The sequence below is a fragment of the Salvelinus namaycush genome, chromosome 1 (assembly GCF_016432855.1).
Source record: "Salvelinus namaycush isolate Seneca chromosome 1, SaNama_1.0, whole genome shotgun sequence".
In the NCBI taxonomy this organism is placed as follows: domain Eukaryota; kingdom Metazoa; phylum Chordata; class Actinopteri; order Salmoniformes; family Salmonidae; genus Salvelinus; species Salvelinus namaycush.
Window position 1 is genome coordinate 49,818,364 of NC_052307.1, and position 23,754 is coordinate 49,842,117.

Below are 23,754 nucleotides of genomic sequence, written 5' to 3' on the forward strand. Positions count from 1 at the left end.
ATTTGCAGCAGGTCATTTCAAAGGGAATGGTCAGAGGCGCCCTCTAAAACAGTCTGTTTAAAGAAAATTGGCCAAACTCTTTCATTTTAAAGCTTGAGTGACACCTGATTCAATCTCCCGCTCCTTCCTCAGGTGCTTGGCTGGCTGGCAGTGCATCTGCCCACCATGCGCTCAGTGCCCTCCGATCTTATGCTGTGTGTACCCCCCCTGTTCGGCTGCCTGGAGGACCGCAACGTTGACGTAAGGAAGCGAGCCCAGGATGTCCTGCCTATCTTCATGATGCACCTGGGCTTCGACAAGATGAACAAGGCCACAGGCAAACTGAAGGTAGGGAACTAAGGAGATCAACTGTGCATGTCTTGTTTTTATTCTACTGTATGTACAGTGTATTTGGAAAGTATTCAGACCCCGTCACTTACTCTAAAATTGAATAAATTGCTTTTTACACACACTACCCCATAATGACAAAGCGAAAACAGGTTTTTAGACTATTGCAAATAAAATAAATACCTTATCGAAATGGAGATCAGGTGCGTTCTGTTTCCATTGATCATCCTTGATGTCTTTACAACTTGATTGGAGTCCACCTGTGGTAAATTCAATTGATTGGACATGATTTGGAAAGGCACACCTTTCTATATAGTGTCCCACAGTTGACAGTGCATGTCAGAGCAAAAACCAAGCCATTAGGTCGAAGGAATTGTCTGTAGAGCTTCGAGACTGGATATTGTCATGGCACAGATCTGGGGGAGGGTAGCAAAAAATGTCTGCAGCATTGAATGTCCCCAACAACACAGTGGCCTCCATTCTTAAATGGAAGATGTTTGGAACCACCACGGCTCTTCATAGAGCTGGCTGTCCGGCCAAACTGAGCAATCAGGGGGAGGGCCTTGTCAGGGAGGTGACCAAGAACCCGATGGTCACTCTGACAGAGCTCCAGAGTTCCTCTGTGGAGATGGGAGAACATTCCAGAAGGACAAACATCTCTGCAGCACTCCACCAACCAGGCCTTTATGATAGTGGCCAGACGGCAGCCACTCTTCAGTAAAGGCACATGAGAGCCCACTTGGCGTTTGCTAAAAGGCACCTAAAGACTCTCAGACAATGCCAACAAGATTCTCTGGTCTGATGAAACCAAGATTGAACTCTTTGGCCCGAATGCCAAGAAACCTGGCACCATCCCTACGGTGATGCATGGTGGTGGTGGCAGCATCATACTGTGGGGATGTTTTTCAGCAACAGGGACTGGGAGACGAAATGTCGAGGGAAAGATGAAAGGAGCAAAGTACGGAAGTCCTTGATGAAACCGTGCTCAGGACCTCAGACTGGGGCAAAGGTTCACCTTCCAACAGGACAACGACCCTAAGCACACAGCCACGAGAACGTAGGAGTGGCTTCGGGAGAAGTCTCTGAATCTCGAGTTGCCGAGCCAAAGCCCGGACTTGTACCCGCTCGAACATCTCTGGAGAGACCTGAAAATAGCTGTGCAGTGATGCTCCACGTCCAACCTGACACAGCTTGAGAGGCTCTGCAGAGAAGAATGGGAGGAGTTTCTCACCTGTGTCATACCCAAGAAGACTTGAGGCTGTAATCGCTGCCAAAGGTGCTTTAACTTCTCTGCGCTACGGATCCCTTTTGCGGTATCATTTTCCTAAACAACCACTGATTTGCAGGGCGCAAAATATTACTAAAAATATTTATAATCATGCAATCACAAGTAAAATATACCAAAACACAGCTTAGCTTGTTGTTAATCCACCTATCGTGTCAGATCTTGAAAATATGCTTTGCAGCGAAAGCAATCCAAGCTTTTGTGAGTATCGATCAATGCTAGAACAGCATTCTTATTCTTAAGAGCTAGCCCCAAATTAGCATGGTCACGAAAGTCAGAAAAGCAATACAATTAATCGCTTACCTTTGATAATCTTCGGATGTTTGCACTCACGAGACTCCCAGTTACACAACAAATGTTCTTTTTGTTCGATAAATATTACTTTTATAACAAACGCCATTTGGGTTGGGCATTATGTTGAGAACCAAAGCCTCGTTCCGTTCGACGAAAATTCCAAAAAGTATCCGTAATGATCGTAGAAACATGTCAAATGTATTTTATACTCAATCCTCAGGTTGTTTTTAACAAACATAATCAATAATATTTCAACCGGACCGTAACCTATTCAATAAAAGAGAGACAGAAAATGGAGAGCTACCTCTCTTGCGCGCAGGAACTAATCAAAGGACACCTGACTAGTTTGAAAGATCTTGCTCATTTTTCATAATTAAAGCCTGGTCACAGCCTGAGGAAGCCATTGGAAAAGGAATCTGGTTGATACCCCTTTAAATGGAAGAAAGACGGGCAAGGAAACACGGATTAAGAATGAATAAAAAATCACTTCCGGGTTAGATTTCCTCAGGTTTTCGCCTGCAGAATCAGAATTGTTATACTCACAGACAATATTTTGACAGTTTTGGAAACTTTGGAGTGTTTTCTATCATAATCTGTAAATTCTATGCATATTCTACGATCTGGACCTGAGAAATAGTCAGTTTACCTTGGGAACGTTATTTAAAAAAATATATATATATATCTGACCCCTAGCGTCAAGAGGTTAAACAATGTGATATTTCAGGTATCATTATGGGGTATTGTGTGTAGATTGAGAGGGGGGGGGGGATTATTTAAGACATTTTAGAATAAGGCTGTAATGTGGGAAAAGTATTGCTTTCTGATAGCACTCTACGTGGATGTGCAATACTGACCATGGATTTTGGACAAATTCTTTGGACTCTGACGTTTTATGTACATTCAGTTCTTCTCTCCATTGGTGTGATCTGTGTTATCACTTCCTGGTTAGGGGGATTGTCAGTACAGGGATACAAAGTATGGGGTGTAATTTCCTGGCATAGTTTAGGTCCTCTCAACCCCTTTAGAAGGCAATGTAAATGCCAATAAATACAGATATTGTGAGGGATTACCTTCAACCTATGGTGAATCATTTTCTATCCTGATGGGAGGCTTCTCTTCCAGGATGAAAATGCCCCCATCCACAGGGCACGAGTGCTCACTGACTGGTTTGATGAGCACACAAATGATGTATACCATGGCACTCTCACCAGATCTTCACCCAATTGTACATTCTGCAGCGGCACCTGAAAAGGCGTAGGGCTGGGCAATATGCACACCATACTTAAGATGGCGCTGGAGAAAAAGGCTGACGTTTTACGTGTTCCTATCCAATAGTGTGTTTTTTGTTAGATTCTTTGCGTTTAACTTTTAACTTATTTTGTAAATAATGTTGCTGCTACTGACCGAAAATAACTTCTGGACATCAGAACTGCGATCACTCAGCACGATCTGGCAGAATCCTTTTTTTCCTTTAACGAGCCCGCCGTGAATGACATAGTTCTTTCTCGGGAGCAGGCCCAGATCCCCGTCATTTGTGTGAAGAGAAGGTGGAGAACAAGGGGCCGTAGGGGATCAAATAAATCCCTACTGCCTTCCATTCCGCTAGCAAACGTGCAATCTTTGGAAAATAAAATTGATAACCCACGCGGAAGGTTAAACTACCAACGGTTCATTTAAAACTGTAATATCTATGCTTCACTGAGTCGTGGCTGAACGACGACACTATCAACATACAGCTGGATGGTTATATGATGCACCGGCAGGATAGAACAGCGGCGTCTGGTAAGACGAAGGGCAGCGGAGTATTTATTTTTCTATATAACAGCTGGTGCACAATATCTAAAAGTCTCGAGGTATTACTCGGCTGAGGTAGTATCATCAGCTGTAGACCACACGATCTACCTAGTTTTCATAATTTTTCATTGCTGTCTACATACCACCATAGACTGAAGCTGGCACTAAGACCGCACTCGATGAGCTGTATTCCACCATAAGCAAACAGTAATGCTCACCCAGAGCCGGCGCTCCAAGTGGCCGGCGACTTAAACCAGATTCAAGTTTCCTGCATTTAACTAATTTCTATCAGCATGTTAAATGTGCAACCAGAGGGCAAAAGAACTCTAGACCGCCTTTACTCCACACACACAGAAGCATACAAAGCTCTCCCTCGCCCTCCATTGGGAAAATCTGCCAATTCTATGCTTCTGATTCCTGCTTACAAGCAAAAATTAAATCAGGAAGCACCTGTGACTTGATCAATAAAAAAAAAAAGTGGTCTGGTGAAGCAGATGTTAAGCTACAGGACTGTTCCGCTAGCACAGACTGGAATTTGTTCCGGGATTCTTCCCATGCCGTTGAGTACACCACATCAGTCATTGGCTTCAATAAGTGCATCGACGACATCGTCCCCACAGTGACCATACGTACATACCCCAACCAGAAGCCATGGATTACAGGCAACATCTGCACTGAGCTAAAGGGTAGAGCTGCCGCTTTCAAGGAGTGGCTTCTAAACAGCTTCTACGCCCACGCCAAGACTCCTGAACATCTAATCAAATGGTTACCCAGTTGCGTTGCCTCCCCCCTCTTTTACACAGCTGCTACTGTTATCTATGCATAGTCACTTTAACTCTACCTACATGTAAATATTACCTCGACTAACCGGTGCCCTCGCACATGGACTCTGTACCGGTACCCCCCTGCATATAGTCTCGCTATTTAAATTTTACTGCTGCTCTTTAACTACTTGTTACTTTTTATTTCTTATTTAAAAATATTAATGTTTAACTGCTTTTTTGGTTAGGGGCTCGTAAGTAAGCATTTCACTCTGCTCTACACCTGTTGTGTTTGGCACATGTGACTAAATTTGATTTGTCTAATTATTTTAAATGAATGTTTTACGCGATATTCCAAATGCCTGTATCGCAAGAATCAAGGGATTTTTTTTTAATGAGCGCTTGTCTGCTTGTTCTCATGTTATATTTTCTACATTGTAGAATAATAGTGAAGACATCAACTATGAAATGACACATGGAATCATGTAGTAACCAAATAAATATAATTTGTATTTGAGATTCTTCAAAGTAGCCACCCATGACGACTGCTTTGCACACTCTTGACCTTCTATCAAACAGATTCATGACGTAGTCACCTGAAATGCATTTAAATTAACAGGTGTGCCTTAAAGTTAATTTGCGCCATTTCTTTCCTTAATGCGTTTGAGCTAATCAGTTCGGTAGGGGTGGTATACAGATGATGGCCCTATTTGGTACAAGACCAAGTCCATATTATGGCAAGAGCAGCTCAAATAAGCGAAGAGAAATAGTCAGTTAGTCTGGAAAATATTAAGTACTTTTTAAGTTTCTTCAAGTGCAATTGCAAAAACCAAGCGCAATGATACTGCCTCTCATGAGGACTGCCACAGGAAAGGAAGACCCAGAGTTACCTGTGCTGCAGTGGATAAGTTCATTAGTTACCAGCCTCAAATTGCAGCCCAAATAAGTGTTTCACAAGGCTCAAGTAAGACACCTCTCAAATCAACTGTTCAGAGGAGACTGCGTGAATCAGGCCTTCATGGTCAGATTGCTGCAAACAAATTTCTACTCAAGGACACCAGTAAGAAGAGGAGACTTGCTTGGGCCAAGAAACACGAGCAATGGACATGAGACCGGTGGAAAGCTGTCCTTTGGTCTGAGTCCAAATGACATTTTTGGTTCCAACTGCTGTGTCTTTGAGACTTAGTTAAGTGAACGGCTGATCTCCGTACGTGTGGTTCCCACTGTGAAGCATGGAGGTGTGATGGTGTGGCAGTGCTTTGCTGGTGACATTGTCTGATTTATTTAGAATTCAAGGCAGACTTAACCAGCATGGCTACCACACCATTCTGTAGCGATACGCCATCCCATCTGGTTTGTGCGACTACAACACCCTATCAAGACAATGTTGGCGTGTCCTTTATTTTGGCAGTTACCTGTATCTTTAAATCCACTCCCAATATGTGTGCGATTAACACTGTCTTGAAGTTAATTGATAATTAATACATTTCTTGTGTAGTCTGCCTCTAAGGACCAGGTGGTTGCCATGCTGGACAAGGCCAGGGATGCGATGCCTGCTAAATCAGCTGGTCCTGCTAAAGCTGCCCCCACCAAGCCTGTATCCAGCGTCCACCCAGCCAAAGCCCTTGCAGGTGGGTTCACGTACAGCACTAAAGGAATTATATAATCCAGGGAGAGGGGTAAAAGGCGGACGGAATGAGGTCGTGGTGAATGACGTGATTGTTTTCTTTATGCTGCCTTAGTGTTTCATTTTGAAGTACTAATGTGGCCCTCGAGCATTGATGTTGGCCATCCCTGAGCAAAAAGTAGAAATTGATTCGCTTTCTTTCCTTCAATCCAGACCTCAAATATAGCTAACACTAAAAGCAAAGCAAAACGACTCAACTTGTACTGACCCATAGGCATCTCTAACAAATTGCCTCTTTTTTTTTTGGTGCGAAAAGCCTCTTTTAAATCCATGTTTCTCTCCCTCGCATCCCCTTAGCTTTGAGCAAAACCCAGGCTCCCATTGAAGAATATGCAGTTGCCGACTCAAAGAAAGCCAAGCCAGGGGCACTACCGGCCAAAGGAAAAGTGAGTGAGTCAAAGCTGTTCTCGTGTTCACCATTTTAGGAGTGTCACCAATATCCATGTTTGTGTTACATGTACTGTACCTCATGTCTCATAGTTTGATCATGGTGCTAGAACATGCCAAAGTTCCACTTTAATTCTCCCTTGGATGATGGCCACCTAGGCAGTGTGCTTGTTTTATATTGATCATAGAAGTATTAATCAACAATTTATTTTTGAAGAATCAGTCAGTTAAGACTGTGGTCATCCAGAATGGAGGGTTTTCTTTACAATGTTTTATTAGGGCACGCTGTAGCAAATCTAGCATTTGTTGTACTACAAGTCTAGGTACCATCAGTTTTATCAGTTATGTTCCATTTCATGCCAAATGAACACGACCCTGGTGTTTTGTGTGGCTAGTGGAGGTCTCAGGAGTTGAACTCCACCCTAAACAGCAGCAGGAGCTCCAACGGGAGCATTAACACCAGCCTGGACAAGGAGCGTAGTGCCAGTCAAGCTAAAGGCTCAGCCAGGGGGAATAACTGTAAACAGCAGGTACCTCAGGCCTCTGCCTGAAAGGAAATGCACTTGTAAGGGTACTCGCACGATCTGCTACTGTTGATGACATGCATGTTTTTTTTCGACAGGAACATGGTTTTCTTCTTATGGCACACACACTGCCATTAACGGAGTCGTGCACACAAACCTCCACCACGATCATCTCTCTTTTTCCAGGCACACAGTGTGCTTATTTGTTGCGTTCTTGCCTATTAATCAACTGTTCTCACCCCCCCCAATTCCTTTAAGGGTCAGTTTCCAGTCCCGCATTGCTCTGCTTTGATGCTCCTTTGAACCTATATCCCCCACCTCTCTCCAGGCTGCTGCTGGGAAGAAGCCCTTGGGTAAGGGTAAAGAAGAGGAGGACAAGTCTGGTCCCATCTTCACCATGGTGCCCAACGGCAAGGATCTACGCGTCAAAGACGAGAAGAGCTTGAAGGTGTGTATGTAATAGGGCTGTCCCCAACCCCAAAAAAGATCTTGGTCGACCGAGAGTCGTCTGTTCTTTCAACCAATCAATTTGGTCAATTTTTAAACATTTTCCAGAGACCCACCCTGTGTTTTTAATAATAAACTATATGTACTGAGCTTTTTTGGTGAAATAATTAAGACCCAAATGACTCGGGAGCCAAAGATCAAGAGCCTTTTATTTTTCTGGTTAACTTAATGTTCAATTGGTTTGTCTTATTCGTTATCAAACTATTGTATGCAAACCGCTGTTTACAGTTTGCGTTCCATTTTATTTGGTGTCATCCTTTACATCAATGAAATGCTGCTGTACTGCAGACCTTTAGACATTTTGTCTTAAGTAGACCTTATAAACAACTACCGTATTTACCGGTAGGTAAGTCTTAGGCTACAATTAGGCTAATTTGTGTGTGCCGTCTACAAAAAAAATCTGGTTGGTTCAGCAAAAGGACGTTGGCCACGAGCAGCACCACAGATCTTGAGATGAGCGAGATGCAAAAATTTGCTCTGTCATTCACAGCTTGGTTAGCCAGGGCACCAAAACAGCAGAAGTTGATCATCGTGCCCACTATGCTGTTTACTTTCTGCATCTACGTCATATCGCTGAGTGCCTTTAAATGAAAGTGAATGTTGGGCATTAATGTTAATACACTGTACAAAAATATAAATGCACCATGTAAGGTCTTGGTTCATGAGCTTATTTCTCAAATTGTGCACACATTTGTTTAAATCCCTGTTGGTGAGCATTCCTTTGCCAAGATAATCCATCGACCTGACAGGTGTGGCATTTCAAGAAGCTGATTAAACAGCACGATCATTTCACAGGTGCATCTTGTGCGGGGGGCAATAAAAAGCCACTCTAAAATGTGCAGTTGTCACACAACACAATGCCACAGATATTTTAAGGGAATGTGCAATTGGCATGCTGACTGCAGGGATGTCCAGTGGATTGAATGTTCATTTCTCTACATTACGCCGCCACCTCTGTTTCAGAACATTTGGTAGTGCGTCCAACCGGCCTCACTACCGCAGGCCCACGTATGGCGTTGTGTGGGCGAGTGGTTTGCTGATGTCACCATTGTGAACTGAGTGCCCCGCGGTAGGGTTTTGTTATGGACAGGCATAAACTCTGGTCAACTAACATCTAGGGCAATTTGAATGCGGAGATACCGTGACACGATCCAGAGCTACATTGTGATGCCCTTTTTTGTGTGTGTGACCAAATGCATATCTATATTCCCAGTTGTGAAATCCATAGATTAGAGCCTAATGAATTCATTTTAGTTGACGGATTTAATGTTTGATTTTATTTTTGTTTACTATAGTAAACCATACAATTCTGAAAACACATTTATAATATACTAATTCGATTTGCACCTTTGTTCTTACATAATATAACCATATACAATTTCAATAGCACATGTCTTGGTGTGCCATCCCTGCGTCTTTTGCAATGGATTATTCAGTTGGCTGAGACAGGCGCAACTCAGATGGGTGTCGTGTGCCTAAAATATTTCCAATGCCTGTCAATTAAATGGGGTCAGTCCTAGTGTGTGCGCATCTATGGGCAAAAGTGCTTGGTGGTGAATTTTCAGAAGTGTAGTTCACGTTTGCCATTTGAGTAAACTGTGTGTTAAATCTATCCCTGTGTGTTGTAGACGCTAAAGTGGAACTTTGGGTCTCCTCGCGATGAGTATGTGGAGCAGCTTAAAGTTCAGATGGCTCCCTGTGTGGCCAAGTGGCTTCAGGAGGAACTCTTCCACCATGACTTCCAGCACCACATCAAGGCCATCAACTCCATGATAGAGGTGAGACCATATGCATACATAGACTTCTAGTACCAACTCTGCGCTTTCACAGCCATAACAGGTGAGCTACATACTGACCCAGTTATAGTAGAATTTGTGAGTGATGAGTTGCACCCTTAGTCAGGGGGCTGGTAGCAGTGGCACAGGTATCTCGTACCTCTGGGGACACCAATGTGCACATGGGCCGTCTGGCTCACCCCCCCCCCCCCCCCCCCCATACACAAAGTGAGGTCCATACAAAAGTTTTATTTTTTTTGAGATTGGTGTGGAAGGTCTTGCCTGCACAGAGCTCTGACCTCAACCCCATCGATCACCTTCGGGATGCGCCTGACCTCACTAATGCTCTTGTGGCTGACTGGAAGCAAGTCCCCGCAGCAATGTTTCAACATATAGTGGAAGACTTTCCCAGAAGAGTGAAGGCTGTTATAGCAGCAAAGCGGGGACCAACTTCATATTAATGCCTATGATTTTGGAATGGCATGTTCGACCAGCAGGTGTCCACATACTTTTGTTCATGTAGTGCACATATGTCAGAGTCAAGGCCCGCGGGCCACATCCGGCCCGCGAGAAGGTTTTTTACGGCCCCTGGGATGATCTTGATTTATTATTAGAACCGGCCCGCAGACCGCAGCAAGCCGGCAGCCCGCAGATCTTTTACACGCACCAATACTACATTTCCCACAATGCAACGGTGACGCACCGAGCAGTAGGCTGCTTCATTTCAATATTTATTGGCACAGCAGTCGTCAGCATCACAGTAAAATTAACTTTCAGATACCCATCAAAAATGGCAAAACGGAAGGTGGACACTGAGAACCGGGGGTTTCAAACAAGGTGGGAGTCGGAGTATATGTTCACGGAGGTAGCTGGAAAACCTGTGTGTCTTCTGTGTGGAGAAAGTGTGGCGGTACTGAAAGAGTATAATCTGAGACGACATTATGAAACGAAACACGCGGACAAAAACAAGAATATGGACATGGAACAAAGGCTACAAAAGGCAGAGGAATTAAAACGAGGCCTCAAATCTCGACAGGCTCTGTTCAAAAAAGCCAAATCACAAGGCCAGGCTGCTGTCAAGGCCAGTTTTATTTTGGCAGAAGAGATCGCTAAATCAGCCCGGCCATTTACGGAGGGGGATTTCATCAAAAACTGCATGATTAAAGTTTGTGACGAAGTTTGCCCAGAAAAAAGGCAACTCTTTTTAAATGTGAGTCTGAGCAGAAACACCATTGCCGAGAGAGTAGACCAGTTGTCCATCAATCTAAAAGAGCAGCTTGTGAAAAAGGGAAAAGATTTCATTGCATATTCCTTGGCTGTGGATGAGAGCACCGACATTTCTGACATTGCCCAGTTGTCAATTTTCATCCGCGGAGTGGACTCCAGCCTAAGCGTGACAGAGGAGTTTTTGGCTTTACGTCCTATGCATGGCACAACTACGGGGCATGATTTGTATGAAGAGGTGTCAAGATGTGTAAATGAGATGGAGCTGCCTTGGGAAAAACTCGTGGGTTTGACAACCGACGGAGCACCTGCGATGTGTGGACACAGGAGCGGACTGGTGGCGAAGATACGGGAAAAGATGCAAGAGGAAAACGCGACAGGTGAGCTGACAGCTTATCATTGTATCATACACCAGGAAGCGTTGTGCGGTAAAGCCTTGAAAATGGAGCATGTAATGAGCATCATCACGCGCACAGTTAACTTTATCAGAGCCAAAGGTTTGAATCACCGCCAGTTCAAGGCATTTCTGACGGAGTTAGAAACGGAGCATGGTGATTTGCCTTATCACACAGAGGTGCGATGGCTAAGCCAGGGAAAGGTGCTTCAAAGATGTTTCGAGCTTCGTGAGGAAATTTGTCTTTTGTGTCTGTTGAAAATTAAAGATTACTGACAGAGCCATAAGAAAATATTGCTTTATTTATCTGATCATATTGGAATATATTTGTTAGGTTTTCAGTAGGTTCAATTAGGTTCACTAGACTATATGCGTCATTTAAAAATTTTTCAATGAACATTCGAACAGTCCGGCCCTCGGCTTGTAGCTAAATTTTTTATTTGGCCCTCCGTCCATTTGACTTTGACACCCCTGATGTAGTGTATTTCGAAATGCCAACGATATAATTTTCAATATAATGTTTAAAAACAAATGTAGTGTAACGCCACTGCTTTTAACTATGAAGTATGCATAACTAAGACATCTAAGGTGTCAAATTTATATGCCACTCGCGCTCCAGCTTTGCATTGGTTTTGCTAGCTAAGGGGCTAGATGTCAAGATCACGCTTCTTGGTTACAGCACAGACAATTCTAGCCTGAGGACCAGTCTGAATAGCTAACATTCTACTCCTTCTAATGGCATAAAGGCCAGTCTCTTTGGCAATCTCCAAATATGAACATTCTATCATTAATGAGCTCGGAGTTGATCCTGATTCGATAATCCTCACCGCTTTCCTCCAATCACAACAATTATTCAAGTATTGGAACGTTAACTTTTTTGTCTCCGTAGAAAACGTTAATATCTGGTTTGCTAAGCAAATTTTTTTTTTTTATCCTGTCTGTCAAATAACTAATGTAAATTCCCAAACTAAATAAATACCGCAATTCCAGCCACAACCTCAAAATACAACTAAATGTTTATTTTTGACTTTGTTATAATTGGAATTATAGAAACACAGCATGGCAGCAACACATGACAACATGGTAGAAACATGGCAGCAGCACAAAACAGGGTAAAAACAATGTTGGGCACAGACAACAAAACAAAGGGCAATAAGGTAGAGATGACAATACATCACGCAAAGCAGCCACAACTGTTAGTGAGTGTTCATGACCTGAGTCCTTGAATGAAGAGATGGAGATAAAAATGTCTAATTTGAGTGTTTGTTGCAGCTCGATCCAGTTGTTACCTGCAGCGAACGGAAAAATTAGCTAACCAGGGATGTGTGCTTTTTGGGACATTTTAACAGAATGTGACTGGCAGAACGGGTGGAGAATGAGGGCTGCAGTAGATATCTCAGATAGGGGGGAGTGAGGCCTAAGAATTTTATAAGTAAGCAACAACCAGTGGGTCTTGCGACGGGTATACAGAGATGACCAGTTGAGGCATATAGAGTGCAGTGATGTGTCCTATAAGGAGCATTGGTGGCAAATCTGATGGCCGAATGGTAAAGAACATCTAGCCGCTCGAGAGCACCCTTACCTGCCGACCTATAAATTGTCTCCGTAATCTAGCATTGGTAGGATGGTCATCAGGGTTAGTTTGGCAGCTGGGGTGAAAGAGGAGCGATTACGATAGAGGAAACCAAGTCTAGATTTAATTTAGCCTGCAGCTTTGATATGTGCTGAGAGGACAGTGCACCGTCTAGCCAAACTCAAGCTCTAAACCCTCAGGTAGTAATAACACCTGTGGGAGGGGGGGCATTCTTCTTACCAATCCACATGACCTTTGTTTTGCAGTTGAGTACAAGACTGTATCATCTGCATATAAATGGATGAGAGCTTCCTACTGCCTGAGCTATGTTGATGTCAATTGAGAAGAGTGTGGTTACTCTGCAAGATCATGGTCGAACCAGGGGCTGAACCCGTTTTTAATTGTAATTTTCTTTATGGGGGCGTGTTAACAATATCACTGAAGATATCAAAAAAGGTCCAAGCTTCTTCGACAGAGGGGATCAAGCTGATTCTATACCAATTTAGAGGCCAGGTCATGAAAGTAAGGCTTGGTTGGTCATTACATTTATTTTATTTTTTTGCAAGCTTTTGACAAATCAGGTCATTTCACTGAGATGCCATTATGAACACAGGCTGTAAAACAGTGATCTTTACAGAAAACACGACTGATACGTATCAGGATTATTTGTATGGTTAACATCAAGGAGAGTCACCTTTTCTGTGTGTTTGGAGTCATACCTTGTGGGATTGGTAATAATCTGCGAAATTTAGGACTTGGTCAGGTGGTTTAAGCATGTCCCAGTTTTGGTCACCAAGCAGGACAAATTCAGACTTAGTGTAAGGGGCCAGGAGAGAGTTTAGGGCAATGACCAACACATCTGGATTGGAGCTGTGAACCCACATGAAGTGGGATGTTAGCTAAAAAAAACTGGTACCCAGACTAGACATTGAATTCCTTTCCTGGATCAAGATTGCCTACATTATGTTAAAAATATATATATAAAAAAAAAAAAAAAAACTTGTTTTAAAAATAGCACCCCTTGTGTCCACTTCTGGTAATACCATATTCCCAGGTATTTTACAGAAATGGTATGAAAATCTGGATACTGCCCAACCCTAATGCACAGTAATAATTTGATATTACATTTATGGTAGTAGGTCGATTATGCAACAGTCATGTTGACACCATACTCTGCTTGTCTTAATCAGCGTAAAGTCAATCTAAATTAGAATAGGCAGATTAAAACACCTGGTTTTCTGAGCACTCTTTCGTATTATTAGGACATACACAGCTGGAATGCCGTGTAAGGTATATTTGATCTGCACGTATGCTAGCACCAGCCGAGTGAGCCTCCCTCTAGCACGAGTGAAGTTAGTTCGGAACAACTGAATATATGCGTCTTAGTAGTTTTCACAAACAATCTTTATGTCCAAGCTCCGAATCAGACATTGGGGTAGAACGTTTATTTTGATTTGGTTATTTTCTGCATTCTTCTTGCAAAGCATGTAAACTTTTTAATCAAATTAATCTAACTATCCACAATCACATTTTGTGCATGTAACCATACTCGATGTGTACGAGATGAGACGGACATCTCTTGCAATAAAAGCAGAATCCCATAGCTAGCCCGTTTATTTTTTTTTACCCAATTTCGTCGTATCCAATTGGTTGTTAGTCTTGTCTCATCGCTGCGATCCCCGTACGAATTCGGGAGAGGTGAAGGTCGAGAGCCGTACGTCCTCCAAAACACAACCCAACCAAGCTGCACTGTTTCTGGACACAATGCCCACTTAACCCGGAAACCAGCCGTACCAATGTGTCGGAGGAAACAGCGTACACCTGGCAACTGTGTCAGCGTGCACTGCGCCCGGCCTCCAACAGGAATCGCTAGTGCGCAATGGGACAAGGACATCCCTGCCGGCCAAATCCTCCCCTAACCCGGACGACGCTGGGCCAATTGTGCACCGCCCCATGGGTCTCCCGGTCGCGGCTGCTGCGACAGAGCCTGAACTCGAACCCAGAATCTCTAATGGCAGTGCCTTAGACTACTGCGCCACTCGGGAGGCATAGCTATCCCTTCTAATACTAAAATATGCCATTTAGCAGGACATTTTATCCAAAGCGACTTACAGTAGTGAGAGCATACCGTTCATACTGGTCCCCTGTGGAATCTAACTCACCACCCTGGTACAAGTGCCATGATTCACCAACTGAGCCACACATGATTTCCATAGTACTTGATGAATAGTAGGAAATAACCAGTATAAACATCATGGTGACCCTACCTTCATTTTGGAAGCAATCCTACATGTGTGAATGAATAAAGTTAACCCTCTACCTTTCTCTCTCCTCCCATCATCCCTTGTGCAGTGTCTGGAGGAGGAACACGAGGCAACGGTGGCCTGCCTAGACCTGGTCCTGAAGTGGTACACGCTGCGCTTCTTTGACACAAACACCAGTGTGCTGATGAAGGCCCTGGAGTACCTGAAGCTCCTTTTCCTCAGCCTCAGCAAGCACAACTACCACCTCAGTGAACAGGAGGCCAACTCCTTCATCCCCTACCTTGTCCTCAAGGTCCGTCACTGGGGGATCAAGGCTACGTCCCAAATTACACCCAATACCTATATAGTGCACTACTTTTACCAGAGCCCTATGGGCCCTGGTCAAAAGTAATGCGCTACATGGCGAATAGGGTGGCGTTTGAGACTCAACCTGTGTTTCACTGATAACTTTTTCACGCTGAGCGGTACTGTGCTGGTATGGGTATAGATCTGTTATATACTATAAGGGATTGTTTATTCGCTACCAACATATGTAATTAGCTGTGGTGGGGTGTGAGTGATAAATTACACTCTGTCGTGGCGCTGGTTGCAGTGGCACAGGCGTCTCGTCCCGCACTTCGCTGGGGACACACCATGTGAACAGGAGCCATCTGACTCACCACCACCCAAAAAAATATTTCAAGTCTAATCTGACAAGTATTCCTACAATTGGGCAGTACACAATTGGCCCAGTGTCGTCTGGGTTTGGCCGGTGTAGACTGTCATTGTAAGTAAGAATATGTTCTTATCTGACTTGCCTATTTAAATAGGAGAGGGGGAAACAGTCCCAGATTGCAGTTGAACTGCCCTGACTGGTCTTTAACTCTAACCCTCCTGAGTGTTTACTTATTTGTTTGCTCTGTTGCCCCCCCTCAGGTGGGGGAGTCTAAAGACGTGGTTAGGAAGGACGTGCGAGCCATCATGGGCATGCTGTGTAAGGTCTACCCTGCCAGCAGGATGTTCCCTTTTCTCATGGAGGGAACCAAATCCAAGAACTCCAAACAGAGAGCCGGTGAGATGACATAATACTCTGGGCATGGAATGAGAGCATCACCCCTTGTATTAGAATGTTTCTCTAGCTTTATCTGTATTTTGGTCTTGTAAGTCTTTCTAAAATGTATTAAGACACTGGGTACATACGACATCTGGCTTAAACCACCGGGTTAAACCTTATGGAACTTCTTTGGGCATGCGCAGTTTTATTTCCGTTAACAGGATGTCATCGAATATCTTCAGTACCTTGCTCATCATTCCACGCACATGCATGCTTTCATGACCTAATTGTTTGCGTCGATAACAACTGGCTTGGTGGCTCACTGTGGGGAGGGTGTCTAATGGCTGCAGAATATTTTCGCAGCTTGAATCTCAAATTAGTTTTTTTTACTTTCTGATGTATACGGAACAAAAATAAATGCAATATGCAACAATTTCAAATATTTTAACTGAGTTACAATTCATATTCATCGTTCTGCCCCTGAACAAGACAGTTAACCCACTGTTCCTAGGCCATCATTGAAAATAAGAATTTGTTCTTAATTGACTTGCCTAGTTAAAGGTAAAATGTATAAAATAAGGAAATCAGTCTATTGAAACAATACATTTATTAGGACCTAATCTATTGATTGCTCATGACTGGAAATAATTATGCATCTGTCACAGTATATATAAAAAAAATATTTAAAAAAAAATGTGCCTCGGGATCATGGTATCTCTGTGCATTCAAATTTCCATGGATAAAAAATGCAATTGTGTTCGTAGTTTATGCGCTGACAGACATGGCAGCTTTGCTTCTAGCTTCTAAGCAGTACCGTAATTTCTGGACTATTAAGCGCACCTGAATATAAGCCGCACCCACTGAATTTAAAAAAAAATATGTATTTTGTACATCAATAAGCCGCACATGTCTATAAGCCGCAGGTGCCTACCGGGCCCTCATGCTGTCCAACACGAGCAATGCCTTGTTCTTGTGAAAGAATCCTCCCGGTCGCTTGCCGTAACACTCCGTATGCCATTCATGCATTAGGCCTTCCGTCATCCAACCTTTCTTGTTGACTTTCACAACAATTCCTCTTGGGAATTTTTCTTTTGGCATCGTCATGCGTTTGAAAATCAACATCGGTGGAAGCTTTTCTCCCGATGCCGTGCAGCTTTGAACACAAGTGAAGTGCTTTTTTTCATGCCCAGTTTTCAGCGTGACGGATGATTCGCCTTTCCTGTTGACAGTCCGAGTGAGAGGCAGGTCAAACGTCAGAGGAACCTCCATATTTATGATGACGTGCGGGCCGATGGAATGCTCCGCTATCTTTGCATCAGTGAATTTGCGTAAGTTTGAAACTTTTTCCTCGTAGTCTGGAGGGAGCTGCTGACAGACTCGTCCGTACCCTGATGGACAGGCCTTTACGTCTCAAATCTTAGACACCACGATGGTCCACCTCTAAAATCCTCAAACTTCATTGCGGTGGCGATTTGTTTTGGCTTTCAGTCGGATCTGCACAGTTGAAACACCTCGGCCATCTGCTCTCTGTGTGTTGACCCAGTCTTCAAGCTCATTTTCTAGTTCGGGCCATCTGCTTTTCTTCCCTCTGAAAGCGTTTGTTGTCTTTTTGCACTGAATCAGTTCCTCATGCTGCTGTTTCCAACGTCTTATCGACTTATTAAGGCCAAGCTCCCGTGCAGCAGCTCTATTTTCTTTTCCAACAGCCAGATCGATCGCCTTCAACTTGAAAGCTGCATCATATGCATTTCTCCGTGTCTTTGCCATGATGAGGGTGACAAAATGACTACCGTAATCAGAATGATGGGAAGTTTGAGCGCGCTCGATTTACGTCACATTGTGACGGTGCTCAGTTTTTTGGCGGCATGAATCTTGTGAAAGCGGGAAAAATCCATAAATTAGCCGCGTCATTGTATAAGCCGCGAGGTTCAAAGCGTGGGAAAAAGTAGCGGCTTATAGTCCGGAAATTACGGTATTTTGTTTGTTTTATTATATTACTAGCCCAGCAAATGTTTTGTTATTAAATACAGACGGAAAGATCTTTTGGAGATCAGAGCGGTGGTAACTCACCAGCATTACGAGCAGGAATATGACTTTCCTAAATTGGATCCTTTATTCGTACCCCCCGAGACAATTGAAATTATACCAGAGGCTGCTCCAAGATGCCATCTGTGGAGAAGAGGTATTCGGAGTGGATTTCTAGTCTGACTCGATGCATGCACACATCCACCGCTTCCGAGTATATTACTCACTAAAGTTCAGTCTCTGCACAATAAAGTAGATGAGTTCAGGGCGAGGATCTCCTTCCAGAGAGACATCAGGGATTGTAACATACTCTGTTTCACTGAAACATGGCTCTCTCGGGATATACTCTCCACGTCCATACAGCCAGCTGAGTTCTCAGTACATCGCGCAGAAAGGAAAAATAAACTCTCCAGGAAGAAGAAACGCGGTGGTGTATGTTTAATGATTAACTACTCATGGTGTGATTGTGATAACATACAGAAACTCAGGTCATTTTGTTCACCCAACCTAGAATACCTCACAATCAAATGCTGACCGTAATACCTCCCAATTGAATGCTCTTCGGTTATAGTCAGCCGTGTATATTTCCTCAAGCCGATACCACGACGGCCCTCAAGGAACTACACTGTACTGAAACCACATAACCTGAGGCCGCATTTATTGTAGCTGGGGATTTTAAACAAAGCAAATTTGCGGAAAGCGCTATCCAAGTTCTACCAACACATTGACTGTAGTACTTGCTCCGGGTTGACCTACAAGGCCCTCCTCTGTTCATCCTTTGGCAAATCAGATCACTGTTCTATTTTGCTGCTGCCATTCTATAGGCAGAAAGTACTCGTGCTAAGGTCTATTAAACGCTGGCTTGACCAATTGGAATCCATGCCTAATTTGATTACTTGGACTGGGTTATGTTCCGAGTGTCGTCTGAGAATAACGAGAATAACATTGACGTTTACACGGACATGGTGATTGAGTTTATCAGGAAGTCTATAGGTGGTGATGTTCCCACTGTGGCTAACACCTACCCAAATCAGAAAATGTGGATTAGATGGTGGCATTCGCGCAAAACTGACAGTGTGAACCACCACATTTAACCATGGCAAGGTGACTGGGAATATGGTTCAATAGTGTGTTTTTCCCTCCGTAAGGCAATCGCAGGCAAAATGTCAGTACAGAGACGGAGTCAAAATTCAGCGGCTCAGACACGAGACAGACTACAAAGGGAAAACCAGCCACGTCGCGGACACTGTTTTGCTCCCGGACAAGCTGAACACCTTCCTCCGCTTTAAGGATAACACAGTGGCCCGTATTCTGTGGTTCTTTGTGGCTGACGTGAGTAAGACATGTCCTCAGAGCATGGGCAGACAAGCCTGCTGGAGTGTTCACGGATATATTCAATCTCTCCCTATCCCAGTCTGCTATCCCCACTTGCTTCAAGATGTTCACCATTGTTCCTGTACCCAAGAAAGCAAAGGTAACTGAACTTACTATCGCCCCGTAGCACTTTTGTCATCAGGAAGTGCTTTGAGAGGCATTTCACCTGACACACTTCAGTTTGCATACCGCCCCAATAGATTCACAGACGATGCAATTGCCATTGCACTGCACACTGCCCGATCCCATCTGGACAAGAGGAATACCTATCGAAGATTGCTGTTCATTGACTATAGCTCAGTCTTCACCATTAATACACTCCAAGGCTTATTAAGCTCGGGGCCCTGGGTGCTGAACCCTGCCCTGTGCAACTGGGTCCTGGACTTCTCGACGGGGCAGCCCCCAAGTAGTGAAGGTAGGAAAAAACACCACCAGTTCGCTGATCCTCAACACAGGGTCCCCACAAGGGTGCGTGCTCAGCCCCCTCCTTTACTCCCTGTTCACCCATGATTGCATAGCCATGCACGCCTCCATCTTGCTTGCTCGCTTGCTAACGTTGTGTATGATCTGTGTAGTAATATTCTAATCAGAAATCCATTTGCTTTGCTAATTATAGCCTAATGTTAGCTGGCTAACAATGAACCTAGTTTGTTAGCTGTAGTATGAATCTGAAGGTAGCTAAAGCTATGACAGTTTGTATTTATAGTATATGAGTTGGGATTATGCCAGTTCATTGTTTACATGTCTAAACAAAAGACTCCACTTTGGCCGGATTATTACATGACCCATCAAATTAGCCACGTGTGTCGGGGGTGATTACGACTTTCTATTTCATGAACATGTGTACATGTCTAGACAATAGTGACCTATCCACTTAGCTAGATGTGGTTATAGCATTTCCTTGCCATCACCCATCAGTTTAGACAAGTGTGTTGGTAAGCGTCGTCTAATAATTATAAAATATTTATGTAACCACTTCACTGTATCGTTTACACCTTCTGTATCCTGTGCATGTGACAACCTTGGTATAGCAAATTCAAGGGCCATTTTCTGAAAAGTGGGGTTACAAGTTTATCAACATTCAAAGCAGAATTACTTTCCTATTGTTCCTCAACTGCAGTGTATGATATACCAGCTCTACTTTTATCCAATATAAAAAAAATAACTTTCTAATTTTGCTACATATTGTCACATACACTACGTGGTCAAAAGTATATGGACACGTGCTTGTTGACCATCTCATTCCAAAATCATGGGTAATAATATGGAGTTGCCCCCCCCCCCCCCCCCCTTTGCTGCTGTAACAGCCTCCACTCTTCTAGGAAGGCTTTACACTAAATGTTGGAACATTGTTGCGGGGACTTGCTTTCATTCAGCTACAAGAGCATTAGTGAGGTTGGGCGATTTAGGCCTGGCTCGCAGTCGTCGTTGTAATTCATCCCAAAGCTGTTCGATGGGGTTGAGGTCAGAGCTCTGTGCAGGCCAGTGAAGTTCTTCCACACCGATCTCGACAAACCATTTCTGTAAGTACCTTGCATTGTGGCATTGTCATGCTGAAACAGGAAAGGGCCTTCACCAAACTGTTGCCACAAAGTTGGAAGCACAGAATCGTCTAGAATGTCATTGCATGCGGTAGCTTTAAGATTTCCCTTCACTGGAACTAAGGGGCCTAGGCTGAACCATGAAAACAGGCCCAGACATTATTCCTTCTCCACCGAACTTTACAGTTGGCACTATGCATTCGAAGGTAGCGATTTTCTGGCATCCACCAACCCCAGATTTGTCTGTCGGACTGCCAGATTGTTGTTCGTCACTCCAGAGTACGCGCTTCCACTGCTCCGGAGTCCAATGGTGGCTAGCTTTACACCACTCCAGCCGACGAAGATTGTGATCTTAGGCTTGTGCGGTTGCTTGGCCATGGAAACCCATTTCATGAAGCTCCTGACAAACAGTTTGTGTGCTGAAGTTGCTTCCAGAGGCAGATTGGAACTCAGTCTGTCCTCGGTTGCGACACTGACTACTATCTAAGTGCTTCAGCACTCGGCGGTCCCGTTCTGTGAGCTTGTGTGGCCTACCACTTCGCGGCTGAGCCGTTTTTGCTTCTATATGTTTCCACTCCACAAAAACCACTATCGATCATGATCTGCTGCTGGAAAAACGTATGGCTTTGCATCCCCTGCTATATTGTGGATAAGGAGTTAACTGTTTAACCGAGCAGAGGGTGTTCTTTAATGGAAGCCTCCAACATAATCCAGGTAGAATCAGGAATTCTCTAGGGCAGCTATCTAGGCCCATTGAAAAAGTAATCTTTACTAGCAATTTGCCGCTGGCTTTGAGTAAAGCGAGTTTCTAGTTATGCGGATGACTCAACACTATGCACTTCAGCTACTACAGCGACTGAAATGACTGCAACACCTAACAAAGAGCTGCAGTTTCAGAATGGGTGGGAAGTTTGTCCTAAATATTACAAAAACTATTGTATTTGGGACAAATCATTCAACAAACCCTAAATCTTGTAATAAATCATTTGGAAATTGAGATGACTAAATTGCTTGGAGTAACCCTGGATTGTAAACTGTCATGGTCAAAACCTATTGATTCAACAGTAGCTAAGATGGGGAGAAGTCTGTCCATAATAAAGCGCTGCACTAACTTAACAGCACTATCAACAAGGCAGGTCCTACAGGCTCTAGTTTTGGCACCTGGACTACTGTTCAGTTGTGTGATCAGGTGCCACAACGAGGGACTTAGAAAAATTGCAGTTGTCAATTATGGAAGGCACCGTATATTACATAGGCAGTACCAGTTAAAAGTTTGGACACCTACTCAATCAAGGATTTGTCTTTTATTTTTACTATTTTCTATAATATGAAGACATCAAAACTATAAAATAACACATGGAATCATGTAGTAACCAATAGTGGTAAACCCAAAATATATTTATGATTCTTCAAAGTAGCCACCCTTTGCCTTGACAGCTTTGCATACTCTTGGAATTCTCAAACCAGCTTCATGAGGAATGCTTTTACAACAGTCTTGAAGGAGTTCCCACATATGCTGTGCACTTGGCTGCTTTTTGTTAACTGCGGTCCAACTCATCCCAAACCATTTCAATTGGGTTGAGGTAGGGTGATTGTGGAGGTCAGGTCATCTGATGCATCACTCTCTTGGTCAAATTGCCTTTACACAGCCTGGAGGTGTGTGTTGGGCCATTGTCCTGTTGAAAAATAAATGATAGTCCCACTAAGCGTAAACCAGATGGGATGGAGTATCGCTGCAGAATGCTATGGTAGCCATGCTGGTTAAGTGTGCCTTGAATTCTAAATAAATCAATGTCACCAACAAAGAACCATCTCACCACCTCCATGCTTCACGGTGGGAACCACGCATGCGGAGATCGTCCGTTCACCTACTCTGTCTCACAAAGACACAGCGGTTGGAACCAAAAATCTCATTTGGACTCATCAGAACAAAGGACAGATTTCCATTGCTTATGTTTCTTGGCCCAAGCAAGTCTCTTCTTATTATTGGTGTCTTTTAGTAGTGGTTTCTTTTCAGCAATTTGACCATGAAGGCCTGATTTCACACAGGTTCCTCTGAACAGTTGTTGTCTGTTATTTGAACTCTGAATTATTTATTTGTGCTGCAATTTCTGAGGCTGGTAACTCCTAATGAATTTATCCTCTCCAGCTGAGGTAACTCTGGGGTTTCCTTTCCTGCGGCAGGCCTCATGAGAGCCAGTTTCATCATAGAGCATAATGGTTTATTCGACTGCACTTGAAGAAACTTAAAGTTCTCAATGTTCCTATTGACTGACCTCGTCTTAAAGTAATAATGGACTGTCGTTTTCTCTTTGCTTATTTGAGCGCTTCTTGCCAAACCATGGACTTGGTCTTTAACCAAATAGGGCTATATTCTGTATACCACCCCTATTTTGTCACAACACAACTGGTTGGCTCAAATGCATTAAGAACGAAAGAAATGAAACAAATTAACTTTTAAGAAGTTAATATGCATTGTTATGATTTAAAATGCAAACATTTTTTACAGTTTCTGACTTAACTATACAAGTAACTCAAATGCTACTCCGTTTGCTGCACGGACATAAATAGTTTCATTGGTGGAGTTTAAACACTTGATCGATGTATGTATCAGAGTGTAATTGTCTTTACGACAGCTGTTTTTAGTCAAGACTTGTGTTTTTAACGTAATATGTAATTGTTGTACTGTGTTTTTATAGTGTTTTGTCTGAAACGTTGTTCCCTCTGCTGCTATTGGACCAGGTCTCTCTTGGAAAAAGTGCATTAAAAAAAGTAAGGCACACTTGTTAATTGAAATTTATTCCAGATGACTACCTCATGCAGCTGGTTGAGAGAATGCCAAGAGTGTGCAAAGCTGTCATCAAGGCAAAGGGTGGCTACTACTGATGAATCTACATGATTCCATGTGTGTTATTTCATAGTGTTGATGTCTTCACTATTCTACAATGTAGAAAATAGTAAAAAAAAAAAAAAAAAACCTTGCAT

At 43.4% G+C, this 23,754-nt stretch overlaps 1 protein-coding gene and 2 non-coding genes across 3 annotated transcripts in view; all 3 read left to right on the plus strand.

The window, feature by feature from the left end:
* LOC120045149 (cytoskeleton-associated protein 5-like) overlaps positions 1-23,754 on the plus strand; it is an 89,083-nt gene that overhangs the window by 36,111 nt on the left and 29,218 nt on the right. The window contains exons 24-30 of the mRNA XM_038990076.1: positions 133-327; positions 5,960-6,092; positions 6,446-6,534; positions 7,388-7,507; positions 9,195-9,344; positions 14,885-15,088; positions 15,712-15,847. Coding sequence (XP_038846004.1) covers positions 133-327; positions 5,960-6,092; positions 6,446-6,534; positions 7,388-7,507; positions 9,195-9,344; positions 14,885-15,088; positions 15,712-15,847 — 1,027 coding nt within the window. The remainder of the gene's footprint in view (positions 1-132; positions 328-5,959; positions 6,093-6,445; positions 6,535-7,387; positions 7,508-9,194; positions 9,345-14,884; positions 15,089-15,711; positions 15,848-23,754) is intronic.
* LOC120057385 lies at positions 9,438-9,542 on the plus strand. The gene has a single exon (XR_005477920.1). It is a non-coding gene; the product is annotated as a small nucleolar RNA SNORD67 (small nucleolar RNA).
* On the plus strand, positions 15,346-15,456 carry LOC120057380. The gene has a single exon (XR_005477919.1). It is a non-coding gene; the product is annotated as a small nucleolar RNA SNORD67 (small nucleolar RNA).